This window comes from Pavona decussata, unplaced genomic scaffold (assembly GCF_977016875.1).
Source record: "Pavona decussata unplaced genomic scaffold, jaPavDecu1.1 SCAFFOLD_48, whole genome shotgun sequence".
Taxonomy (NCBI): domain Eukaryota; kingdom Metazoa; phylum Cnidaria; class Anthozoa; order Scleractinia; family Agariciidae; genus Pavona; species Pavona decussata.
The window spans coordinates 3,920,617-3,942,617 of NW_028145470.1; the positions used below are offsets into that span (position 1 = coordinate 3,920,617).

The 22,001-nt window shown below is 38.4% G+C and overlaps 2 protein-coding genes across 2 annotated transcripts; one reads left to right on the forward strand and one right to left on the reverse strand.

Annotated features, from left to right (window-relative positions):
- Window positions 1–641: 641 nt before the first annotated feature.
- On the forward strand, window positions 642–5,050 carry LOC146481857 (solute carrier family 52, riboflavin transporter, member 3-B-like). Its single transcript, XM_085107804.1, has 3 exons — window positions 642–1,765; window positions 3,377–3,564; window positions 4,712–5,050. Exons 1-3 carry the CDS (start codon window positions 769–771, stop codon window positions 4,904–4,906), a joined length of 1,380 nt encoding a protein of 459 aa, XP_084963930.1. The 5' UTR covers window positions 642–768; the 3' UTR covers window positions 4,907–5,050.
- Window positions 5,051–7,954: 2,904 nt separating this feature from the next.
- LOC146481858 (dnaJ homolog subfamily B member 11-like) lies at window positions 7,955–17,597 on the reverse strand. Its single transcript, XM_085107805.1, has 9 exons — window positions 17,499–17,597; window positions 17,256–17,412; window positions 15,264–15,367; window positions 14,310–14,442; window positions 13,863–14,088; window positions 11,550–11,607; window positions 10,676–10,787; window positions 9,400–9,559; window positions 7,955–8,401 (listed from the first exon to the last, which is right to left on the reverse strand). Exons 1-9 carry the CDS (start codon window positions 17,564–17,566, stop codon window positions 8,346–8,348), a joined length of 1,074 nt encoding a protein of 357 aa, XP_084963931.1. The 5' UTR covers window positions 17,567–17,597; the 3' UTR covers window positions 7,955–8,345.
- Window positions 17,598–22,001: the final 4,404 nt, after the last annotated feature.

Sequence of the window (22,001 nt, forward strand, 5' to 3'; positions counted from 1 at the left end):
TTTCCTTTGCAGGAATTTGTTTTTGGGAATTGTCACCCCCCCCCCCCCCACCCCCCTTCCGTGATTTCTAATGGTCCGCCCCTTAGACTTCTCTTTACCTTCCTGCAGTCTCTGATCAGGTAATTCATGGTAAGGTACCATAAGGTTACCCACATAACCCTAACCCTGACCCTCCATATAGTCACCATCTGACCTTGAGCGACTTGTGTGCATGGTATGAGTACCATGATCTAAAGTTTTGGCCAAAGCTGGGCGTTGCCCAGTCTCCCAAAACCCAACTCCTCACTCTGCGCGTCACTAGCACCACTAGTACCAGAGACTGAACACCAAATCTGACAATAAACTGATCAGATCTCGCTTCTAAATTGGTCTAGGTCTGTTTATGGTCAGGAAACGTCATGCGTCAGTCGGCTCAGCAACGCTCGAATCTTAACCAAACAACAAGACCAGAGAAAATTAAGGTGGTAATGAGTTTTGTCGATAAAAACCAATACCAATATTCAAAAACATGGCCTTGGATAGAATCTCAGAGCCTCTGTTGGCCGTGAAGGCCTGGGAAAGTTGTCCGTGAAAGGTAATTTTGGTGTAGTTTTACAATCAAAAACAATCGTTTAGAACGGTGACCGCTGGCTGATACATAACTTCATAAGAACTTTCAAAAAAAAAGAGAGTCACGCAAACTGTAAATGGAAAAGACTTGTTGATTATGTAATAAGCCTAGCCTGCTTCGCTGAAGAAAATAAAGACAATTAACTGGCAGCCTAAGTTATGGAAAACTCAGAAACAAGTGTAAGGATCCGCTGGAAGGAATTCCTCTGCAAAAGCAACATTTCCTGGTCGACCTTCGCACTGATTTGCTTGTTTGGTTTAGGCTCGTGGATAGCTGTGAACGGTTTGTGGGTCGAGCTACCAGTTTTGGTAAAAGATGCACCAGAAAAATGGAATCTTCCATCGTACCTGGCGGTAATATTCCAGTTGGCTAACATCGGTCCAGTCATTTACGCAGTAGGGAACCATTTTTTCCCGGCAAAAGTACACGAGAAATCGGCGATTCCTTTGATTATTTCAATCGGAGCAGTTTCCTGTGCTTTGCTCGGAGTTTACTGGAATAAAACAAGTTACATCGGCGGTGAAGATCACAGTGTTGTTCTCTTTATCCTATCGTTTTTCTTGGCCATAGTTGATTGTACGTCGTCTGTGGTTTTTCTGACCTTCATGTCCATCTTTCCTTCTTCTTACATAACTGCTCTGTTCGTTGGTGAAACATCCAGTGGTCTTCTTCCCGCTTTTGTGGCCCTCGGTCAGGGCATAAACAGTGGAGGCGGAAACTGCAACTCAAATGCAACTAATACCTCTTCTAATAAGCACGTTACAAAAGATGACGGACTGAGATTTGGTCCAGAAGGATTTTTCTTCTTCCTGTTTGCAATGATGATTGTATGTGGACTGGCGTTTTTGGCTTTAAATTATTTACCAGTGGCTAAAAGACAGCATGTAACGCAAAATCAAAGTACAGACAGTGACAGTGAAAATCGGCCACTTTTTGGCGAATTCTTTGAGGGCGCAAGCAGCACTAATGACAAACCTCAGGATTCTTACATAAGCAGTAAACTGAATAACAGCCAGACATCAAGGTGTGAAATGAACAGACCAACAATTTATCTCCTATGTGTTCAAGCATGGATAAATTGCTTGTCCAATGGTGTTTTGCCGTCAATTCAAGCATATGCCAGTGGCCCGTATGGCGATAAGACATACCACTTAGGTAACAAACAAATTTAGTTTCTTCTAGAGTCAACATGACTTAATTCCACCACCCTGACTGAGAAGGGGGGCAAACTGCTTGCAGTCCACCTTTTCTCTTAAGATTTGTCCAGTGTAATCAATCCGTCAAGCGCGAGCTACAATAGGAGCATGAACGAGAAGGGATCAATTCTCGTGCGCGCTTTCTTCTACCAATTGGCTCCTCGTCCCATTTTTCACTGTTTATATCACTACACAAACTTCAAGAGATAAATGGACTGCAAGCAGTCTAGAAGGGGGGTGGGGGAGACAGGCGAGGGAGGGGGAGGATGGCACCCTGAATGAGAGGGGGGAGGCATATGGGACTGCTCCTTTCAACTCTTTAAACCTCAATAGTGACCACCATCTAAATTCTCCCTACAATGTCATTATGTTTTCAAGCATACATATTATGAGAAGAAAGGAGATGATCACCAGAGACAAAATATCTTGATGTTTAAACAAATTCTCCCAACTAGTACCATAAGAAACAAATGGAGAGCAGTGAGGAGAATTTGCATATTGATAGCAAGGTAGCACTGACCCCAGTTGTTCAGAGAGCAGATTATATCTAGTGGATTAGTCACCATCCACTGGATAAAATTATGAAGGGGAGTGTGGACTTTTGATATGAGGTAAAATCCGCCTTTTGTTGCACAAGCAAATACAAGGCAATTTGGAAGGAGAATCTGGTAATTAAACAGAAGTAACTTAGAGCTTTTTTCCTGGCAGGCACCCTTTCAAATGTACTCCAACTAATGCATTTTATCCACTGGATAAGGTTATCTGCTCTTTGAACAACTAGAGCCAAACTTTTGATCAAAAGCCCCAAGTGCCCAAAAGTGACTTTACCAACCTACCATCCCACGGTTTCCCTGCAATCTCATCATACTAGTAGTAAGAGTTAATTGGCACCTTAATTTTTAATTAAATCCTGTGTTTTCTACAATCCTGGCCCAATATACCGGTATTGTTCTGGACAGAGGCCTCGCTCCCAGGGGGGGGGGGGGGGGGGGACTCGGGTATATTAGTTACGGGGAGGTGCGAATGAGGCCAAATTTTGAAACCCAAAAAAAGTCCCGTCACGCTAAGGAAAACCCAAAAAAAGTCCAAATTTTTTAAGTATCAAAAACAATAAAAGTACAAAACACCAAGAGAATGTGAGATATTTCATGTGTCCGACTTAATTCATTCCTCGTGCATCTGTCACAAAACTTTAAGCAGACTGCAGTCATTTTTCAAAGTCGAGCGCAATATATCTTTGTTCAGGAAAACCAAAAACGGGAACATCTCGTCTCTTTTTATATCACAAAATCAAGAATGGTAGGGCAGTATTTTCATCAACCCCAAAAAAGTCCTTGCCAAAATCTTAAGGGCAAAAAAAGTCCACTAGAAAATTTCAAACCCAAAAAAAGTCCCAAGCCGAGAATTTCAAACCCAAAAAAGGTCTTCGCACGTCCCCGTCACTAATATACCCGAGTACCCCCCCTTGGGGCCTCGCTGGGATCAATCTGGGCATGATTTCCAATGAGTGATTCAAGTTCGACTCACTGAACCAATATCTTAACATCTGTCTATCAATTTTAATCCACAGTTGCCACACTGTCCAGTATTGCCAGTGCTTTGACTTGCTTTGTTGCGCTGTGGATTCCCTGTTCTTCTTCCAGGCTGGTTACTGTATTTGCCAGTGTCTACACAGTTCTTAGTGGTTACATCCTCGTATTGGCTTCAATGAGCCCAACTCCACCACTTTATAATTCAGATGTTGGCAGCGTTATAATAGTAAGTATGGATTTGTTGTCAGGGTGCTGGGGTCTATAAAAGAGTCCATAAAAACCTGTGGCACCACACTTGTTATCTGGAGGTCCCAGGTTCAATTCCCGCTCTGACCACTTGGATCTGTTTCATGGTCAAGTCACATTTTCAAATCCAAGGCCACACTTTGTAAATACATGTAGCCAACTGGTTTGCCATCCACCAGTTGGGATTTTTAACAAAGGTTATGTTCAGTTAATGGTATATTTATTTCACTGATTTATTAAGTGTCCCCAATTAGTGCTACAGTGCTAAATACTTCAGACACTTGAATAGTCATTGTTTTTTCTTTCTAATGGCACATATAATTTGCTGTACTTTCCCTTACACTATCAGAATCATTGTCATGGACTGGGTTTAGCATTGTGCAAGTTGAAGAGTGTGTCAGGGGGGACCTCGGACTCTTGGCCGCCATATAAAATAACCAAGGTTGTTGTTGTACCTTTCTGGGCTGGGTTGTTCGAAAGCCGATTACAGCTTATCTACGATTAAAAGTTAATCAAGGTTTTTATTTCGCTCGTTAAAAATGGCTTTAAAGGCTAGTTTCAAGCTCAAGGTAAAGAGAAGTCTAGGTCAAAACTGAGGGCCAAAAATCTTTGGAAGAATCGTATTGATTAGTAAATTATTAAACTCGAACCAAAGTTCATGTTAACCCAGGTTTAGCTTGATCAGACTTTGAACAACTTGGCCCTGGGTTAAAAGTTATGGTTTATCATTGCTTATGGGGACTGGCATCTAAAGTGTCTACAGCTATGTTAGAACCCGGGTAAAAGCTGACAGGAAACATTGTAATCAGCATTGTAATGGTTGAGCTTTCATAAACACTCCTTTCACTTTTGCCAGGGTCAGATTTCACCTCCCCCCGGGTGTAATTTCTAGTTTTGGTTGCGCCTGCTAACAAAACCTTCACAACCATCCCCTAAGGCAAGCAAAAAGGTCACCCTAGCTCATTGATTGTAGCAAACAGAAACCATGTCCATAATTTCTTGATTTTTTCAGTTGGAAGTATAATTTTTGCTAGCTAGTAGGGAGTTTGTTTGGCCCAGAGGGGAGCAAATTTTGCTATAATTTCATTTTTGACTTTCCCTCTTTATTATAATTTTTTTAACTGCAGATTCTTGTCAGCATCATAAGTGGCATTCTGATCAGCTACACTAAACTGTCCATCTCAATGATGATGCGTAACCATGGTTATCGAGCATTGTTTTGGTGTGGCGTCAGTATACAGACAGGCTCTTGTATTGGTGCGGTAATCATGTTTCCACTCGTGAATATCTTCAAGCTCTTTCACCAAGCAAAGAGCTGTTAATTAATAAGGAATGAAAAGTACTTTGAACTCTTCAAGTTCCAGAAGTGACAATCACCTGAATTCCCTTAAAGTGCCCCTAACCCTTCAATTTGTTTTCTTTTGGTAGATTTCCATATCTTTCAAGAACTCATTTTCGAACAATTTTTTGAGAAATATTGAATCCTTTTTTTTTTTTACGAGCGCTAGAAGTAAAGGCAGTCTTGTCGATATTTTCACCTATCGTTCGCATTAGTCCCCCACTCGGCCAAATGTGTCCAAATATGGAGCGTGACATAAGAAAAGGCCATCGTGCAAAAATATCCGAAGATTCGCAGTAATGCTTCAATTGTAAACAGAGAAAATGGTTGAAAAATGTGTGGTTTTTGGATGCAGCAACTCTCGAAATGTAGAGAAAGGAATCAGCATGCATAAGATTCCTTCTGATAACGATCCGAGACCTTTGTGCTTTGGAATGGTGTCCTTTTCTCACGTCAAAGCTAAGAAAGTGTCAAATATCGGACGCTTCTCATGGGCTCGTTCCTAATGAGCCCATGAGACAAAAATTTGTCCAGCAGGGCTTAAAGCGCGCAAAAATTTAAAAATTTCAGTAACTTTTAGCGCTCGTAAAAAAAAAAGGATTCAATGTTTCTAAAAAAAATTTTCGAAAATGAGTTCTCCACAGATATGGAAATCTACCAAAAGAAAACAATTGAAGGGTTAGGGGCACTTTATTATCACTACTTATCAGACATTGAGGTCATAAGAAAAGTGAGGGAACTACAAGTCGACAACAGAATCATGATGCTTTCCTTAGATGAAACTTTTCTATTTTTCCATAGTTTTTGTAGTCCAACAATATTTTAGGATGTTTCAACTCACAATACCTTTGTGAGGCACAATTCAATAAAAGACATTGTCTTTTAAGGATGGTGCCCACTTTTGTTGCTGCGCATATGTTCTGCGCATCTCGGGATACTCAGGTTTGCTATGGGTGGTGCCTACTAATACATGTCCGGGTTATTTTTGGGCAGTTTAAAGCTACGCAGAGAAAGCAGAAGTTAGGAAGTGCTCTTGGTATTTAAAAAGAAAATTGGGAGGAACCCTGCATTTTTCCGAGATAATAAAACTTCAGTTTGGAATCAAACGCCATACATTGCTTTTCATTTAGTCATAAACTGTGCAAAAATAGTTCTGTATTAGGAAACACTGTCCTTAATCTTGATGTAATCTAGAAGATTTGAGTCTATAACAGGCAGTATTTTCCCTTACAAACTGTTAATTTATCATTGGAGTTAAAATTGTTGGGTATAACAAGGCAAAAGTTGCTCAATTTAACCCCTCCTCCTTCCCTTCAAAATAAAATTAAATTTAAATCAGTAGCAGCTGAATCAATAAGTTTTACCTTGTTTCAGCAAGAGCTTAAAAGCTTACAGTATTGTGAAGTTTTTTGTTTCTTGAAATGAGAGGTTTTAAGGAGAAGCAATACACATAATCGATAGTTACATGGATGGAAGCATGTTTACATACGAAAAATGAAGAGATTCTTTGGAGAGCAAAAAAGAAACAAAGTTGTTTCACTCTTCTAAAAATGTTTTGGGACATTGAGTAAATTAGTTTTAATTAAGTTATGTGATGTTAACGGATGGTCTGAAAGTGCTGTCATTTGATCAACCCATAAATAATTTTCTTTCATTGTCGCCATGTTGGTGTGCTATCAACAAAAGATGTCTCATTAGCTTCTTTTTTGTTATGGTAAACCAACAATCATGGCTGTCACACCATTGTCATTTGAATTTCAAGGGATTGGTTACATACTCTCTATTCAATACATAGTAGTGTAATAATAAATTATTATAATTTATGAAACTAGTAATAATCGTGGATTTGTAAAGTGTGTTTGATTTCTAGTGAAATAATATGGCATCCAGACCGAAGCAAGTCAACCCGCGGGGCTTCCCTTAGCCAGCGGAATTCAAAGCTCTCGCATGAAATCAAGGCAAGTGGTCAGCCATGAGTCCAAGATGGCGCCCAAACCCTGAAATAGCACAGCATCCAGAAAGAAGCGGCACGAATAGTATGCGTTCTCCTAATGTTTAACGCAATTAATTATTAACGTATAATTACATGACATGGCTTCTCAGGGAGTTTTAATAAAAAAAGTTAACTTCACGTGTTATGATGTGGTTGGTTAATAGAATGCCTTTATGCTGTTGAGGGTCATAGTAATCGGAGGCCAAGTCAGTTTGTTGAAGTTGCAAGCTTATAGGAATGGGTTAATGAAAGTTGACATGGCTTTCTTGACAGGAGAAAAGCATGCAATGTGTGTGCAGTTGCCGCCCAAATATTTGCAAAAAGATGCTGATGAGCATACAAGGTGCCAACTTAAAACCATTATTTTTTGAAAAGTTGAACTTCTTACAGTCAGCATATTTGCAAGTTTACAACTACCGTTAGTTACCAGGTTTTTTATAGCTTGAAATTTGGTGACCATGTTTTACAATAATGGGAGACAATGTGTCTGAGTGGTTAGAGGCACCAACTCAATCTGGAAGTGCTGCATTCAAATCCTCCCTCATAGTGAACATTGGGGAGGGAAGATTGCAGAATGAGCCAAAAGACCATCTGCAAGGGAGGCTAATTTGTATACAGTCAACTGGTAAGCCTCCCTGCCAGTTGGGATTGTTAAGAAGTTTACATGTACATCCAGTCTGTCGTGTTTTTGATTAAAATATTTGCCATGAATATGGTGTACACTGCCCCACAAGCTTCTAGCTCTGGATCTATCCATGTATAAATAGATTTACTAAATACAATGTTTTCTAGAAACTAACAGCCTCTTAAATGCTTTGTACTGATGATAAAAACTGATCAGCATTGCTTTGGAAATATCTTCAAACAGCTGAACAGAAAGAAGAAGAAATACAAGGCTTCTCGTTGTTTTCACTTTAGAATCAACATAGATTACAAATCCATGCTTCAAAAATAATTATTAGACTTCACTTTTCACTGCTTTAAAGTCAGGAGTATTGCAAGATTTTCTTGTTACTCTTTGGTCTTAATTGCATAGCATGAGTTAATTTTTTTTTTATTTTTCTTTGTAAAATTCATCACATTATGTACAACAGATATTAACCGTACAAACAATTCAAATGTGTTTTATGCATCAGCAGAACCCAAATGTTATGACAACCTTGCAAATAATTAACTCCCAAAATTCTTTTGAGGAAACTTTGGAACAGGGAACAATACAAGCTTTTTTTGTTATCTTGGGAATGCAGTGGTAAAGTTAATTATCAACCCTCCCATCATCCACAGTCTTGGTAAAACGTTGATGAAAATGTTTCAAACTTTTTCCTTTCTTTTCAATATTTAAAAACAGTTTTATAAGGCAACAAAGAACTAGAAAATACATTACTACTACTAAATTGGAAGGTAATTAAAATTATTTTTAAATGATTTTCTAAAGTCCGTTGTATGGTTTCTGTTGAGACTGCTGCTTCAAAATACCCTTAAGAGCTGAAAGGAGAAAAGATATACTTGTCAAAATCATAAAATTTCAGTACCATAAAATTCCAAACATATGTTCTAGGATTGTGGTTGTTCAAAGGACTTTCTTTGGGGTGGGGGGAGAGGGGGCTTATTTTTTGGGCAGGAGTCATTTTCAAAGCAGGGGGAAGAAGGGAATTTTAAATATCAATTTTGGCTGGATTTGAAAATGAAATTAACCTGCTATCGCTGGGATTTGAAGGGAAGTATATTTGGGGTGATTTTATCCAGTCTGCTTACATTTGGAAGGTTTATACCTCCCGTATCAACACGCAAATTCTCCTCACAGGTGTCCGTACATTTCTTATGTATGTAGTTGTGAGGAGTTGTTTGAACATTGAGACAACCGTGTTTTCCTCTATTTGCATACCCAGTATGCTCAGTCATGAATTGATATTAACAGTGAGGAAAAAGATGATGATTTCATTACTAATAGAGTGTTTTCACATGACGTCACGGCGGCCATGTTGGTGTCCCAAAACAAAGAAATGGCGGCCATGTTGGTGTCCCAAACTAAACCTCTGGGAATTGAACTCTCTTTTTATGCAAATACTTTCTTTTGTTTCAGTAAACCAATATGGCCGGTAGTCACGTGAGTGAAAACGCTCTATAAGAACTGGAGGGGTTAAAAAGTGTTGTCCTACACTGTAAATGGTAAAATTGTCCTTTGTGATTTGAACTGGAGACAAAACAACAAATAACATTCTTGTGACTACAGAATGTTATGAAACAGTTGAGCTTGAAATGAATAAATTTTAACGGGCAGTCAGATTTGGTGAGGCATAACAATGTGAAATATCACCTCTTTCGTCCTCAGAGTGCAACATTCTTGAAACTAACGTTACTTGTACAGGGCAAGTTTCCATTCACAAAAAGCATTATGTGAGTGCATGAAAGGCAACATCAGCATGTCAAAAAGTTGTAATTGAAAATGAATTTATCGATGAGCACGGCTGTGTGTAACCCACCTTCTTTCTCGCTATCTTCAAGGCCACCTCTTGGAAACTCAACATCAAAAGTAATATAAAGATCTCCTTTTACATTATTGTTTTCATAGTTTGGCATTCCTTCGTCTTTCTTCTTTATACGAGCACCAGGCCAGGTGATTTTTTCACGCACTACATGTACCTGTGGAGCAAAAATGTTAAAAAATGATACACACTTGTAGCTTCAGCTTGTAGAGAGGGGGGAAAGATATGGAGAATCAAGAAGCACGACATGAGAACTCGGACAAACAGGCAGGAACGAATAGAGAACTGTCATATGTGAAAGGGCAGAAGCAGATGAAACAGCTTGATAGCTCAGCTGGTTTACTAATGTAAACAATACTGGAAGCAGAATATATAAAATATATATATTTGAACAGCAGATGAAAGAATGAATAAGTGAATGACTGACACCGCAAAAAGAAAGCCTGAAAATTTTTTTGAATGCACTACATGCATGGATTCAAACCCATGACCTCTGCAATACTGGTGCAGTGCTCTGACTACCGACTGAGCTATCAAGCCAACTCAGGGAGCCTTTGTGAATTTGTAATATACAGTACCCGACAAGGTGAAGTGATGGAAGTGAAAATTAGATACGAAATACACGTTATACTGGTTGCATGGCTTTAAGGACGGTGCCTACTTTTGTTACTGCGCATATGTTCTGCGCATCTCGAGATACTCGGTTTTCCTATGGGTGGTGTCTACTAATACAGGGATATTGTTTTTTGCGCGGTTTAAAACTATGTGAAGAAAGCAGAACTTAGCAAGAGCTTTTGGTATCCAAAAAGAAAATAGGGGGTAACCATGCATTTTTCTGAGATAATAAAGCTTCAATTTTGAAAAAAACGCCATACATTGCTTTGTATTTTATTGCTTTTTAGAATAATTGTTACTTATTTATCTCTAAAAAATATGTGGTTACCCCCAATTTTATTTTTGGATTTCAATAGCCCTTTTTAAGATCTTCTTTTCCCGCATAGTCATAAACCGCGCAAAAATGCTTCAGTATTAGTAGGCACTGTCCTTAAGTCTTATACAATCTTGATTTTTTTCAACTTTTCTTTGCAGCTGCTAAGTTGCTAAAACCACTGAAAGGATCTTTCACCCAAACATTATTTGCAATAATCAGTTCAGTGAACTGAAATTTCAACACTCAGTGATTCTTTTATATTTTTCACAATAATTATGCAGTTCAGATACTATGTTTCCATTTCATCAATAATTATTAAACACAAGCATTCAGACCACTTACCTTATGGCCATCCAAATGTTCTATGTCCATTTCAAATCCATTGAGGGCATCAAGCAAAGTTATTGTCACATTTGTATAAAGGTCATCTCCATTTCTTTTAAACCTGTCATGTCTGTGCAAAGAGATCAACATCATTATCAACAGAGACGCTTGTGAAAACATGGTGGCAGATCAAGGAGAGGGGAGTTACCTTTTTGTCAAAGAATAAAAGGTTTACCGAGCCAAGAGGTTTTGAAATAGTTTCTTAAACATTTTTACTCTGGATCCTAACATTTTAAAATCATCTTTGGCACACAAATCAGGTATCGTGCTCTAGTCCTGTATTTATATTTTATACACTAGTAATAATCAAAGATTTGGGAGTGCATTCGATGATCTCAATCCTACGCTCTCTCTCCTTTGCCATGTTGGTGATGATGTCATCCCCCCACCCCTGCAAAACCTGCAGGGGAGGACAGATACACGTCCCAAGATCCATTCATTCGTTGAATCAACATTGGCCCCATACAAGCTCGACTCCAATCTGTATTTATTTAGGAGTGCATTATTTCTACGTAGAATGTAACAAGCCATCAAATAGATTTTGTTATCCAACACTCCCAGAACACTGAGACCATATTTACATTCATTTATAGCAGATAAGCTTCACAACCATTAGCCAAGCATTGACTGGAAAAAAAAGTGGACTGGACTCACTTGTATGAGAATTGATAGAAACTTTTTCAGATTCTCTGAAAGGAGGGTTAGCATGTCGGACTTTCTATCGAGAGACACACTATTCCAAGGAGTTTATCGAGAAGAAACTTGTCAAAGCGATTCATTTAACCTCCAGAATTTTTTTCAACCAGAAAAAGAAACTACTAAGCTACATTACCTTAATTCTCTGATGATAAACTTCAAATCACCTGGATCGCCGTCGATGTGAGGTTCACCTAATAAATGAGTAGAACAAAGTATATTTTGTTCAATATTTTAGTGTAATCATATTAAAGATGTTAATTATGCAAGCCTTTCTAACTTTGTATGCCTTTGTTTTCAAAAAACCTGTTGGTTCTTCCCAGAAACACATACACATGTACATTATCTAAAAATATATGTCTTTGTCCTCAAAGGTAAGGTGGAGGGCTTAATACTGGATAACAGTAACATCTAATTAACAAAATTTCACTTGAGAAGGAGGAGAGCAGCATGCTTGAGTGGTTAGAGTGTCTGTAATCCAGAAGTCCTATATTCAAGTACCACTCTGACCACTAGCTGGAGGTGTTTCTCAGTAGCCATGAGTTCAACTCCTGGGCCTCGCCAGTTGGGATTCTTAACCAAGTTACATTCTATTAAAGGGAACCTCCACTCTGACAACAAACTTTGACGTTAAATTGTTGGAAATGATCATTTTTTACGTTATTTAATGATCAATGTGGTTACTAAGTAAACAACGATCTGCCATATTGAATTTTACTTTTATGTCAACTCTGAGGAAGACCAGTAAAAACTGGTCGAAAGGTTGGTTTTAAGAATCATTTTAACCTAAAAAGTATCTGAGACTGAGAGGCAAAAGTTTCAGAGAAACGACATTGTGTGGTTCCAGAAAATATCCATACCCCCACCACGGAGGGAATTGGAAATTCCAGAGGGGTGGGGGGGTTAATGGCCCAGGAAATTCCAGAGGGGAGGAGGGGTGAATGGTTGGATAAGTTTCCAGAGGGTCAACTTCACGTTCATGTCAGACATATCGAGACAAAAATGTTCAAAATTGTAATTTGGAGACATTACTTTGTTTAACTGTTTTAAAGAAACCCTTGTTACATTAAAAACATGTTTCCCTTCTCCGAAAAGCCTTTGTAAGCGAAGTACTCCAACTGAGACAAGAAATCTATGTCTGCGTTGCGTGACTCAGTTATTATATAAAAACTGTTGTTTGTGAAACTTTCTTGCGTCGAAAATATTGTTTACTGGCAACAATTGAATTTGTATCAATGTTTAAATTAAAAGGGAAAATTTTGTATGGCTATAAAGTGAAAGCCCCAATTTTACATAAAACATTGAAATATTTGTTTGTTATTTTTGTATGCTGTGTAGAGTTACGGGCAAAGGTCAATTTCCGGGGTCAATTATAACTGGTTTGTCAAAACTGACCCGTGTTAAAACTTACTTTGTCCAAAGTATTTCAACTTAAAGTTCAAAACTATTAACTTAATTTCTATGCCAAAATTCAACAAAATAGAGCCAATTCAACATTCTTTTAATGCGTTATTGATCTCATACAAAATTTGCATAAGAACATGAACATGCTAATTTCGTTTTGCGGCTCCATTTCGTCTGCGGTTTCAAGTTACGATCTGAAAGCTCTATTTGTCCCTATTTGTCTCCCTGCCCTGCTAATCCTTATTTTGTCGATGCTATTCCGATTCAATAGGAAAACTATTGACTAAAATAACTAGACTGAATGATTACCAGGAGGAAAATCATCAACTGAGTAGAACTAAAGCGATAATCTTTTTGATCTCCTAAAATTTGCATAGGAACGTAAAGACATATGCAAACTAAATGAAAACACATTTTTGCATTGCCGGACTTATTCCAACAATTTAGATTTAAAATCTTCAGCGAAGCTAATGGTAAAGTTTGATGTCAATGACCACAGGTAAATATAAAATACAACAATTATTTCAGTATCAAGAGCTTTTTGGAAAACTCTACCGGTGAAATTGAACGGCGCGCGCGCTCTCCAATAACGCATATTTTCTCCTCGTGTAGGCAGTTCTTGATATTTCTGAAATGTTCCCATCAAACTGATCTTTGAGGCATTCTTTTGAAATAAAACTTTTCAAGAGGGGGGTGGGGGTGTATTCTGTATTTAAGGAATTTCCGAAGGGGTGGGGGGGTTAAAAAAATACCTCGAAAATGGAAAATCCAGGGGGGTGGGGGGGTCCTATATGAAATTCCCTCCGTGGTGGGGGTATGGATATTTTCTGGAACCACACATTATTATCTTTTTGAAAAAACCATAAAATATACATGACACGTCTTTGAACCTACAGTTGTCATGATTGAGCCCAAATATGCTGTGGAAATATTGGTTTCAGAAAATATGTCAATTCTTGTCTATAATCGCAGCCACATTTGGGGAAGAAAGATCAAAGTAAGGTTCGACAACTGAGATCAAGTCATCATTAATTTACTTTCATACCCTCTGCAACGAACGGATACTCTTGGCCGTCACGCATTCCAGGTTCAACCTCGACTTCTAGAAGTTTTTCCTTTGTAACATAGGTAACTGCAGGACACTCGTCACAGATGTCAACAGGGGACATCTGGAACCTCCCTGGTCCAAGCTGTGTAGTTCTCATCTCTTGGCGACAGTTGCATTTCCTTGTTCCTGGGACTGTCTCTGTCACTGGTTTATAACGCAGTACCTGTGCAGAAATTTTAACCCTTTAACCCCTCATATCAAAGAACGCATTCTCCTTTCTTGTCCCCATACTTTTCTTATATAAGTACTGGGAAGAAGTTATTAAAATATCAAGAAAATTCCCCTTGGGCGATCATATCCTTAATTCTCATGACCTCAGGGGTTGAAAAGGCATTGGGCAGGTGCAAAAACAACAACAAACTGAAATGTTGAAATGAAAATCACCTCTATAAAGTTGCCATTGTAAAGTTCTTCTAGCGTGACTTCCAGATCCATTTGAATATCACTTCCTTTTGGAACCTCTCGCTGATGTGAATGCTGTGCTCCCTCAAAATGAAAGCCAAACCCTCCAAAGAAACTAAATAGCAAAAAAATGATACATTTATAATGTGCAGTTCCAGAAAATATCAATACACCCCCGCCCCCCAAAGAAGGTTTTTTTGTTTTGCAACCCCGTGCCCCAGGAAATTCCACTTTACCTTCATACTTTGCTTCCAAAAGTTTTACTTTTAAGGATGGTGCCTGCTTTTGTTAATGCGCATACATTCTGTGTATCTCAAGATACTCGGGTTTCCTATGGGTGGTGCCTACTAATACAGGGATTTTTTGTGCGGTTTAAAACTATGCAGAGAGAGTAGAACTCAGCAAGTGCTCTTGGTATCCAAAAAGAAAATTGGGGGTGACCATGCATTTTTCAGAGATAACAAAGCTTCAATTTGGAAAAAAAAAAAAAAAAGAGCCATACATTGCTTTGTAATTTATGGCTTTTTAGAATAATTGTAGCTTAATTATAATTATCACTAAAAAATGCGTGATTACCCCCTTTTTTCTTTTTGGATTCCAACAGCCCTTGCTAAGATCTGCTTTTCCTGAATAGTCATAAACCGCACAAAAGTACTTTGGTATTAGTAGGCACCGACCTTTTATTGTCTATAAGAGTATGGAACATAGGAAACTGGCATTGATTTCCTTTTTACAATACCATGGAAAAAATATGAAAGGAATTGGCTTTATTTTCCCTTGAGAAAGTGTGCATTGTTATGTTTGACGCCACTCTTACAGACAATAGCTACGAGCAAATCAGCTTGTGAGAATTTTGACAGTTATTGTAAAAAGAAAAATAGAGTGATGTCCTGGCCTTGTGGATTGCCCATAACACAACACATCTAAACACTTTACCTTGAAAATGGATCAAATGGATCTCCTCCACCACTGTGCATGTTTTTAAGTCCTTCTTCTCCTTGTCTATCATAAGTTTTTCTTTTTTCTTCATCAGTTAACACCTAAACAAAGGATATAATTAAACTACTCTTTAGAATGAGTTTGAAACCAGAGAGAATGTTTGATTACTCAAGAAAATATTTATAGAGTAGACTGAAATTTAGCAGTATTTTTGATTGCAATTAAACAAAAAGCAGTGTTTGTTTAAGGACGGTGCCTACTGTTGTTACTGGCATACGTTCTGCGCATCTCAAGATACTCGGTTTTCCTAGGGGCTGGACCTTCTGACACAGGGATATTCTTGCGCAGTTTAAAACTATGGAGTGAAAGCAGAACTTGGCAAGTGCTCTTGGTACCCAAAAAGAAAATTGGGGGTAACCATGCATTTTCAGAGATAATAAAGCTTTAATTTGAAAAAAAAAAACATACATTGCGTTGTATTTTACTGCTTTTTAGAATGATTGTTGTTTAATTATCTCTAAAAAATACATGATTACCCCCAATTTTCTTTTTGGATTCCAATAGCCCTTGCTAAGATCTGCTTTTCCCATATAGTCAAAAACTGTACAAACATACTTCAGTATTAGTGGGCACTGTCCTTAAAAGAGAAAATGACTAACAATTGGCTGGGCTTAGCGTCAAGGGATCAATAGATCATGTGTTTCAACTTGTACACATGCTAATGACACAAGAAATTATAAACAGTAAGAAATCGCAAATTATGCAATTTAATGGAATATTTTAATGGTGAATATAAGAACAGTAGGAAAGACCCAATTCTAATGAACTGTTAAAGTTCTTCCTTAAACCTTGCCTTGAAAAATTATGTTGAACACTGACGTTAAATTTCCACTGTCACAAATTTTTACAACACTCTGGATACATGGGATATAAACCCAACTGGCATTACAAACAAAAATAAAATAAGAAGCAATGTATGGATGTCTTGCATAAACATGAAACGTTGACCAGTGTGTAACAAGCCATTCACATAATACCATGTCTAATTTTATTTATGTCTTTTAAAAGCACAAGTTAAACTTACACGACAGTAGAAATCCACCTTTGGCAGTAAAATTTGACAGGAACATTATAAAGCAACCACACTACTAAGATCAATTTAAGTACTCTGAAGTCTTGATTATAATTTCTGACAATTAAAAAAAATACCGAGTAAAAACATTTAAGATTTTCAGAGATAATAATTAAAGTTTGCACGACGGCACCTCCAGTGTTTACCGGAAATAACCTCGCAAGAACATAAACCAATCAGAAGCGGACACCTTGAACGATTTACATAATACACAGTAGCGTAATCGCTTGTCAAAAATATATTTGAAAAGCTGAAAAAAAAACTCCACGTATCCGAAAAATATAAATTTGTCTTTGCCTCGAGACTCGAAATGTAAGAGATTAAAGGAGTTGAATTTAGCGCGAAATTGCTGTGCTATAAATCGAACGCTGGCTGCATGGAAATGAGTTAAGATGGATTGAATTAATACCGTTGATTATCCTCGTTGCACAAAATTAAGCAATGACAAATTGAGTTCAACAAACACGCAAGGGTGTAAGCTAACAGAATGGCAAATTTTCTAGTTATAAGACTTCAAAAATATTTCTAAGCTTACTGCGGAAGTTTAAAAGTTTGCAGCGTACTAAAGCTTACGTACTTTACAAGACGCAAGCTGAAAATGCGACCACCTGTAGGTGTAAAATGCAAGTACAAGCTTTGCTTTCTAAATGTTTTCAAAAACTTTCAACAAGCTTAAAGTGGAACCATTACACAGTAAAGAAAATGAATTGCAGTGCCTGATTTTAAGGTTTCCTGATAAAGGGAAGTTCTGAACTTCCTTAATTATTCATTCAAGGATTTTCTATATAGTAACGACTATGGCCTTGAAGACAGATGGCAAAAATGAGTTTTAACTTGAAATTATTTTGATAACAAACCTCATATGCTGCACTCAAGTCCTGAAATCTTTCCTGTGCTTTGGGATCGTCTTTATTCTTATCGGGGTGCCACTTCATCGCTAATTTTCTGTAAGCTCGCTTGATTTGGTTCTTGTTGGCGTCTCGAGGGACGCCTAAAATGGCGTAAAAATCCCTCCTGAAAAAGCATAAAAGCAGCAACCAATTATTTCAAATTTAAAAACAAAATAGTATGACAGCAGACTAAAATGATTTCTCTCGTACCCTGCTAAAATTTGTAAGCAGCACGACAAAACCAGAGCAGAAATAAAATACACGTGGAAATCCGCCATTTTGCCGGCAAGTTTTGCAGAAGACAGCAGATGATGCTAAAGAATCCTGGGAACGACACGGAGGCATATCCCTTGAACACTTGCGAACGTTGGCGGGAATAATCCCTCGGGTTCATACGGGAAAAAAAAGTCGGTTAAGAAAGGCATATTCCACATTTCCATAGAGTTGTGAAGACATGTGTAGAGATTTGGGAGAACGATGTGTTGGTTTGGAAAACAAACCTTATTCGGGGGCGTCTATTTGTACCAAGCGGCCCTAGTGTTAGCCTGCGCAGAGAAGAGCCGGAGTAATCTCGTTCCCCGATCTCAGTCGTCGGTTCGGGAATGTCGAAATGTGAGATCTCCCCTCCGCCTGACCGTGGGAGATCTGGGTACGAGATTAGAGCCGGAGCAGATCTTTTGGCTCGTCACGCAATCTTTCCTCCCCAACGAGGAAAAATTGCGTGACGAACCAAAAAAGTGTCTGCGAGGGAGGAGAGGGGGAGCTAGCGCGATGACGTCTCGTTTTTCTTTTGAGAACAGGAGACGTCTAACTACTCATGACTACATCAACGGAAATCCGTCAGATTGTCTAAAATAACAAAACAAACGCTTTCCCTTATACCAAACTTGCATTTAATATATGTCTCAAGTTGAACTCGATGAGTAGACTCTAATGATCCTTACACTTTTATTTAACAGATTAGCACACAGGTGTATTCATGGACATGAAAAAGTTCCTGAACACCCAGAGGCTGATTCACTTAGCACGAATATTCTCTGCTGTGTGTTTCATTTTATGCCTATGTGCGCGCTCTCATTGGATGAAATAGGCTCGCGTTTCGTGTAAGATAAATCGTTACGAAACTCTGACCCAGCGTCTGTATACGCATGCGCACAGTGAGGAAAAAATAAGTCAGAAAAATGGAAATGGAAATTTTGTGAAAATGGAACGGTAATTTCCCTTGCAACCGGTTGAAGCGGAAAAAAGTAGAATCTCCGAAAGTCGTCGGTTTGTTCCGGAAAGATTTCCGTTTGATCGGAGCGCCATTTGAATCCACCGTATGGGAAAAGATGGCGATGTACGTACATTTACTTATAATTCTTAGAGTGTGAAAACCCTAAAAACGCTCATAAAACGCCCAGAGAGACTCTACAAACTTCAAACCTAACATACACAACGAAAAAAATATATTACATCACATTTCCTTTCATACACAATGTTGTTAGTACAGGGACGAATTTCGCCAAAAATATGGCTTTCTATGTGCCTATGGGCTGTGTTAAGCTCGCAAGGTATTTTGGTAAGACGTACAGCCGCCATCTTTTTCAGTTCGCTGGATTGTAACCGGTTAAACCGGATTGGAAATTGCCTAGGGCTCGTTGTATCAGCTTCGCACTCCCGACTTAAGCGAATGATACACGGTTCAACATCGTTCAACTTGGCTACAATTATCCCATATCCAAGGAACGCGAGTGCAATAATTATTTCATCAAAAACAAACACGAAATATCGCTATATCTAGCTGGTTTGGTGATATTTTGTTTCCAAGCTAACGCACACACTTACCAAACTTGTGGGGCGTGGTATAATGGCTCATATAACATCACGAGTGACCGCGGAACCAATCAAAACTCTAGAATTGCTTTAACTGTCCAAGGAGCCAGTTTTAAACAGGATGTCACAGTCTGGACAGATGTGCAAACTTACTCAAGAGACTCTTGTCTCTCATCCAATTTATAGACGTTTCCACCGAGAAAAAAATTGCAGTGAAATAAAAGAGATCGCTTTTTCTTGCTTAACTTTCGTCATTTTCTCAGGCATTTTGAATTAAATTCTTTATTTGCGCGTGTATCAATTCAGACCGTTTTCTTTCTCAATATGGCGCGAGTCTTCTAACAGAAGCGAAAGCTACTCTTGACAGATGTATCTTCCATTGAGAGCGACAAATGGGACGAAAAAGCGTTTCTTAGCTTTCCGCTACACAAGCAGCGTTGTGAAATGATCACATTCTAGTTCTTTGTTCGTCGTTTCAGTTTTTGGCTTTACGTACAAAGTTAGCTATAAAGATGATTTTCGTTATGAAAAAGATATGAAGAGGTCATCGTGATAATTTTAATTTGCGGCTTTCCCTGTGTGTACGTGTCTTGACATCTTGGCGTAATGATGTGCCTAGGTAGAAATCGTCTATCAGAAAAGATGCCTTTCCTATTTATTTAACTAATGGTTTGTATAATTGGCAGTTTTAGTTAAAACACCTTCAGGGTGATATTAAATTTAGCGACGTGGGTATTATGTTTAATATCACCATGAAGATGACCGAATATTCAAAAGCGTTAGATCTTTATTTTTTAAGAACATTTTTTGGAGGTTTTTATCTCAGTCTAAAAATGTCATTATTATTATTATTATTATTATTATTATTATTATTATTATTATTATTATTATTATTATTATTACACGACGTCTTTGAGGCGGATTTATTATCACCTACTTCACACTGAGATAGTAAAACTTCTCATAAGCGTGAACAATATCTCCATGATTTGGTCTAAGTCGTTGCGAGAGAAAAAGAATTTAGATATCATTGCTGAGTCTCAGTTCTCAGGGTAAATGACTTCCTCTCTGCTATAATCTTGCTGTGTCAGGCTGTCATCCTAGCTGTTTGCATTCTGATATTGGAAGCTCTATTTCACCTGTCGCCTGGGTAAATAATGTCTTGATATCAATGCAGACAACCCGCACAACTCTTTAAAAGTGTTCCGCCGTTTTAGTTAACATAAAAGTTTGTCTTTGACTTAAAAGTGCATCAGGTCCATTTTTGAAAAGGTGAGGAAAAACGTCCTATTCTTCTACATTTTAGCCATCTTGACGAAAATGTTGTACCGGTGTCTTTGTAAAATCTAGGGTAGATTTTTTTGGTGTGACTGTACTTTATGAACTTCAGAGGCCTAGAAAAAAGCATGTCGCAGGTGTTTTAAATGGGGGTATTGACAGTAATGGTTTTTGTGGAGGGAGGAAAACATCACAATCTAGAGAACAACCTTCGCAGCAAAGAAGAAAGCAGTGACATCATCTACCCACACATAACAAATACGGGATTTGAACCTAAGCTGCGGTGAAGGTGAGGGGCGATTGTTCACACCACTGCACTGTCGGCAGTTCTCCTTAAAAGTACTGTTATACGTCTAGCTGTTTTTCCTGAAACTTATCGTAGTAGCAACGCCATTGCGAAACAGGCTGAGAACGGAACTGAGCGTATGACTTCTCCTATTGAAGTCCTCGCGTTTCAGGTTGTAGAAAAAGTAGACAAGTTCCTCTACTTTTCGCAACTTTGCGAGATGCGTTGCAAGTTGGAGACAAATTGTCCCTCATAACCTTCCATGCCTTGCAGCATCATGTGTTTTCTCTCTCGCTTGTGCGATATGCAGAGTGGGGTCCCGGAGTAAGTGACCAGGTGTCGGATGTGAACCGAGTTCAGAATTTTCACAAGCGTGCAGCATCGCTTTACCAGAAATAAAGGGTGGTTTTTGGCACCAAAGTAAAGTTAATTGCCGCCTGTCTTATAAGAGTGTATTTTCTTCGAACGAGCCTCTTGTTTATTCAAGTGAGGCAACTCAGTGCGCAATTTGTCTAACCGTGAAAAGCAAACTTGTGCACGCAAAGATTACATAACGCCAATTGTTGGAACACTACGAGTTGAACTCGGTGTTACAGCATGAAAATGTTTCGGGACGTCTTCGTTCCCCAGAAACAAACCTTCCTTTTCTCAGTTCCGACAAGATCAACAGCCATGTCTTTGCAGTCTTTGCGATGCAAAGCGACATATTTGTTCAACAACCTGTGCTATTAGTGTATATAGCCACTATACCAATGTTGCAAAGTCGATTCTACAACTTGAGTTGGGAAATTGAGATAAACATCTACTTTTCCTGCTCAAGACATATCTTGAATTTTCAGGCGTCAAGACAACATAGGGCGGTTCAATTAAACTGCAAGACGTTCTTGTAATAAAGTTCGTTTCAATTAGAACAAGTTTGTCACGTCCACGCTAATAGAAGTCGCTGCGCTAAGAAATCCGCAGGTTTTTACGACTTTTTCAATAAAATCCGACAGCAACTTCAAAAAGATAAGTATTTATTTTCATTAACCTTTTAAATTCGCTTGTGATTCGGAAAGATTGATAACGTATTAGGGTCTTGATCCTCGATATTCTTATAAGTCTTCCTTGAATTTATTCTGAACTACTTTTGAAAAAAACTGAAATCAGTAAACTTGAACATTGCCCCAGTTCTGCTGCATTTTCCAGTCGCATTTTATAGTTCCTTCGGCAATTAATTTTTCCACGATGTTTTTGGTGCACCAGTGAAAATTTGCGGAGTTTAGAAACACTATATTTTAATTCCACAAGGAAAAATTAACTTTCAACCATACTGAAATGCATGGGGCACGTTT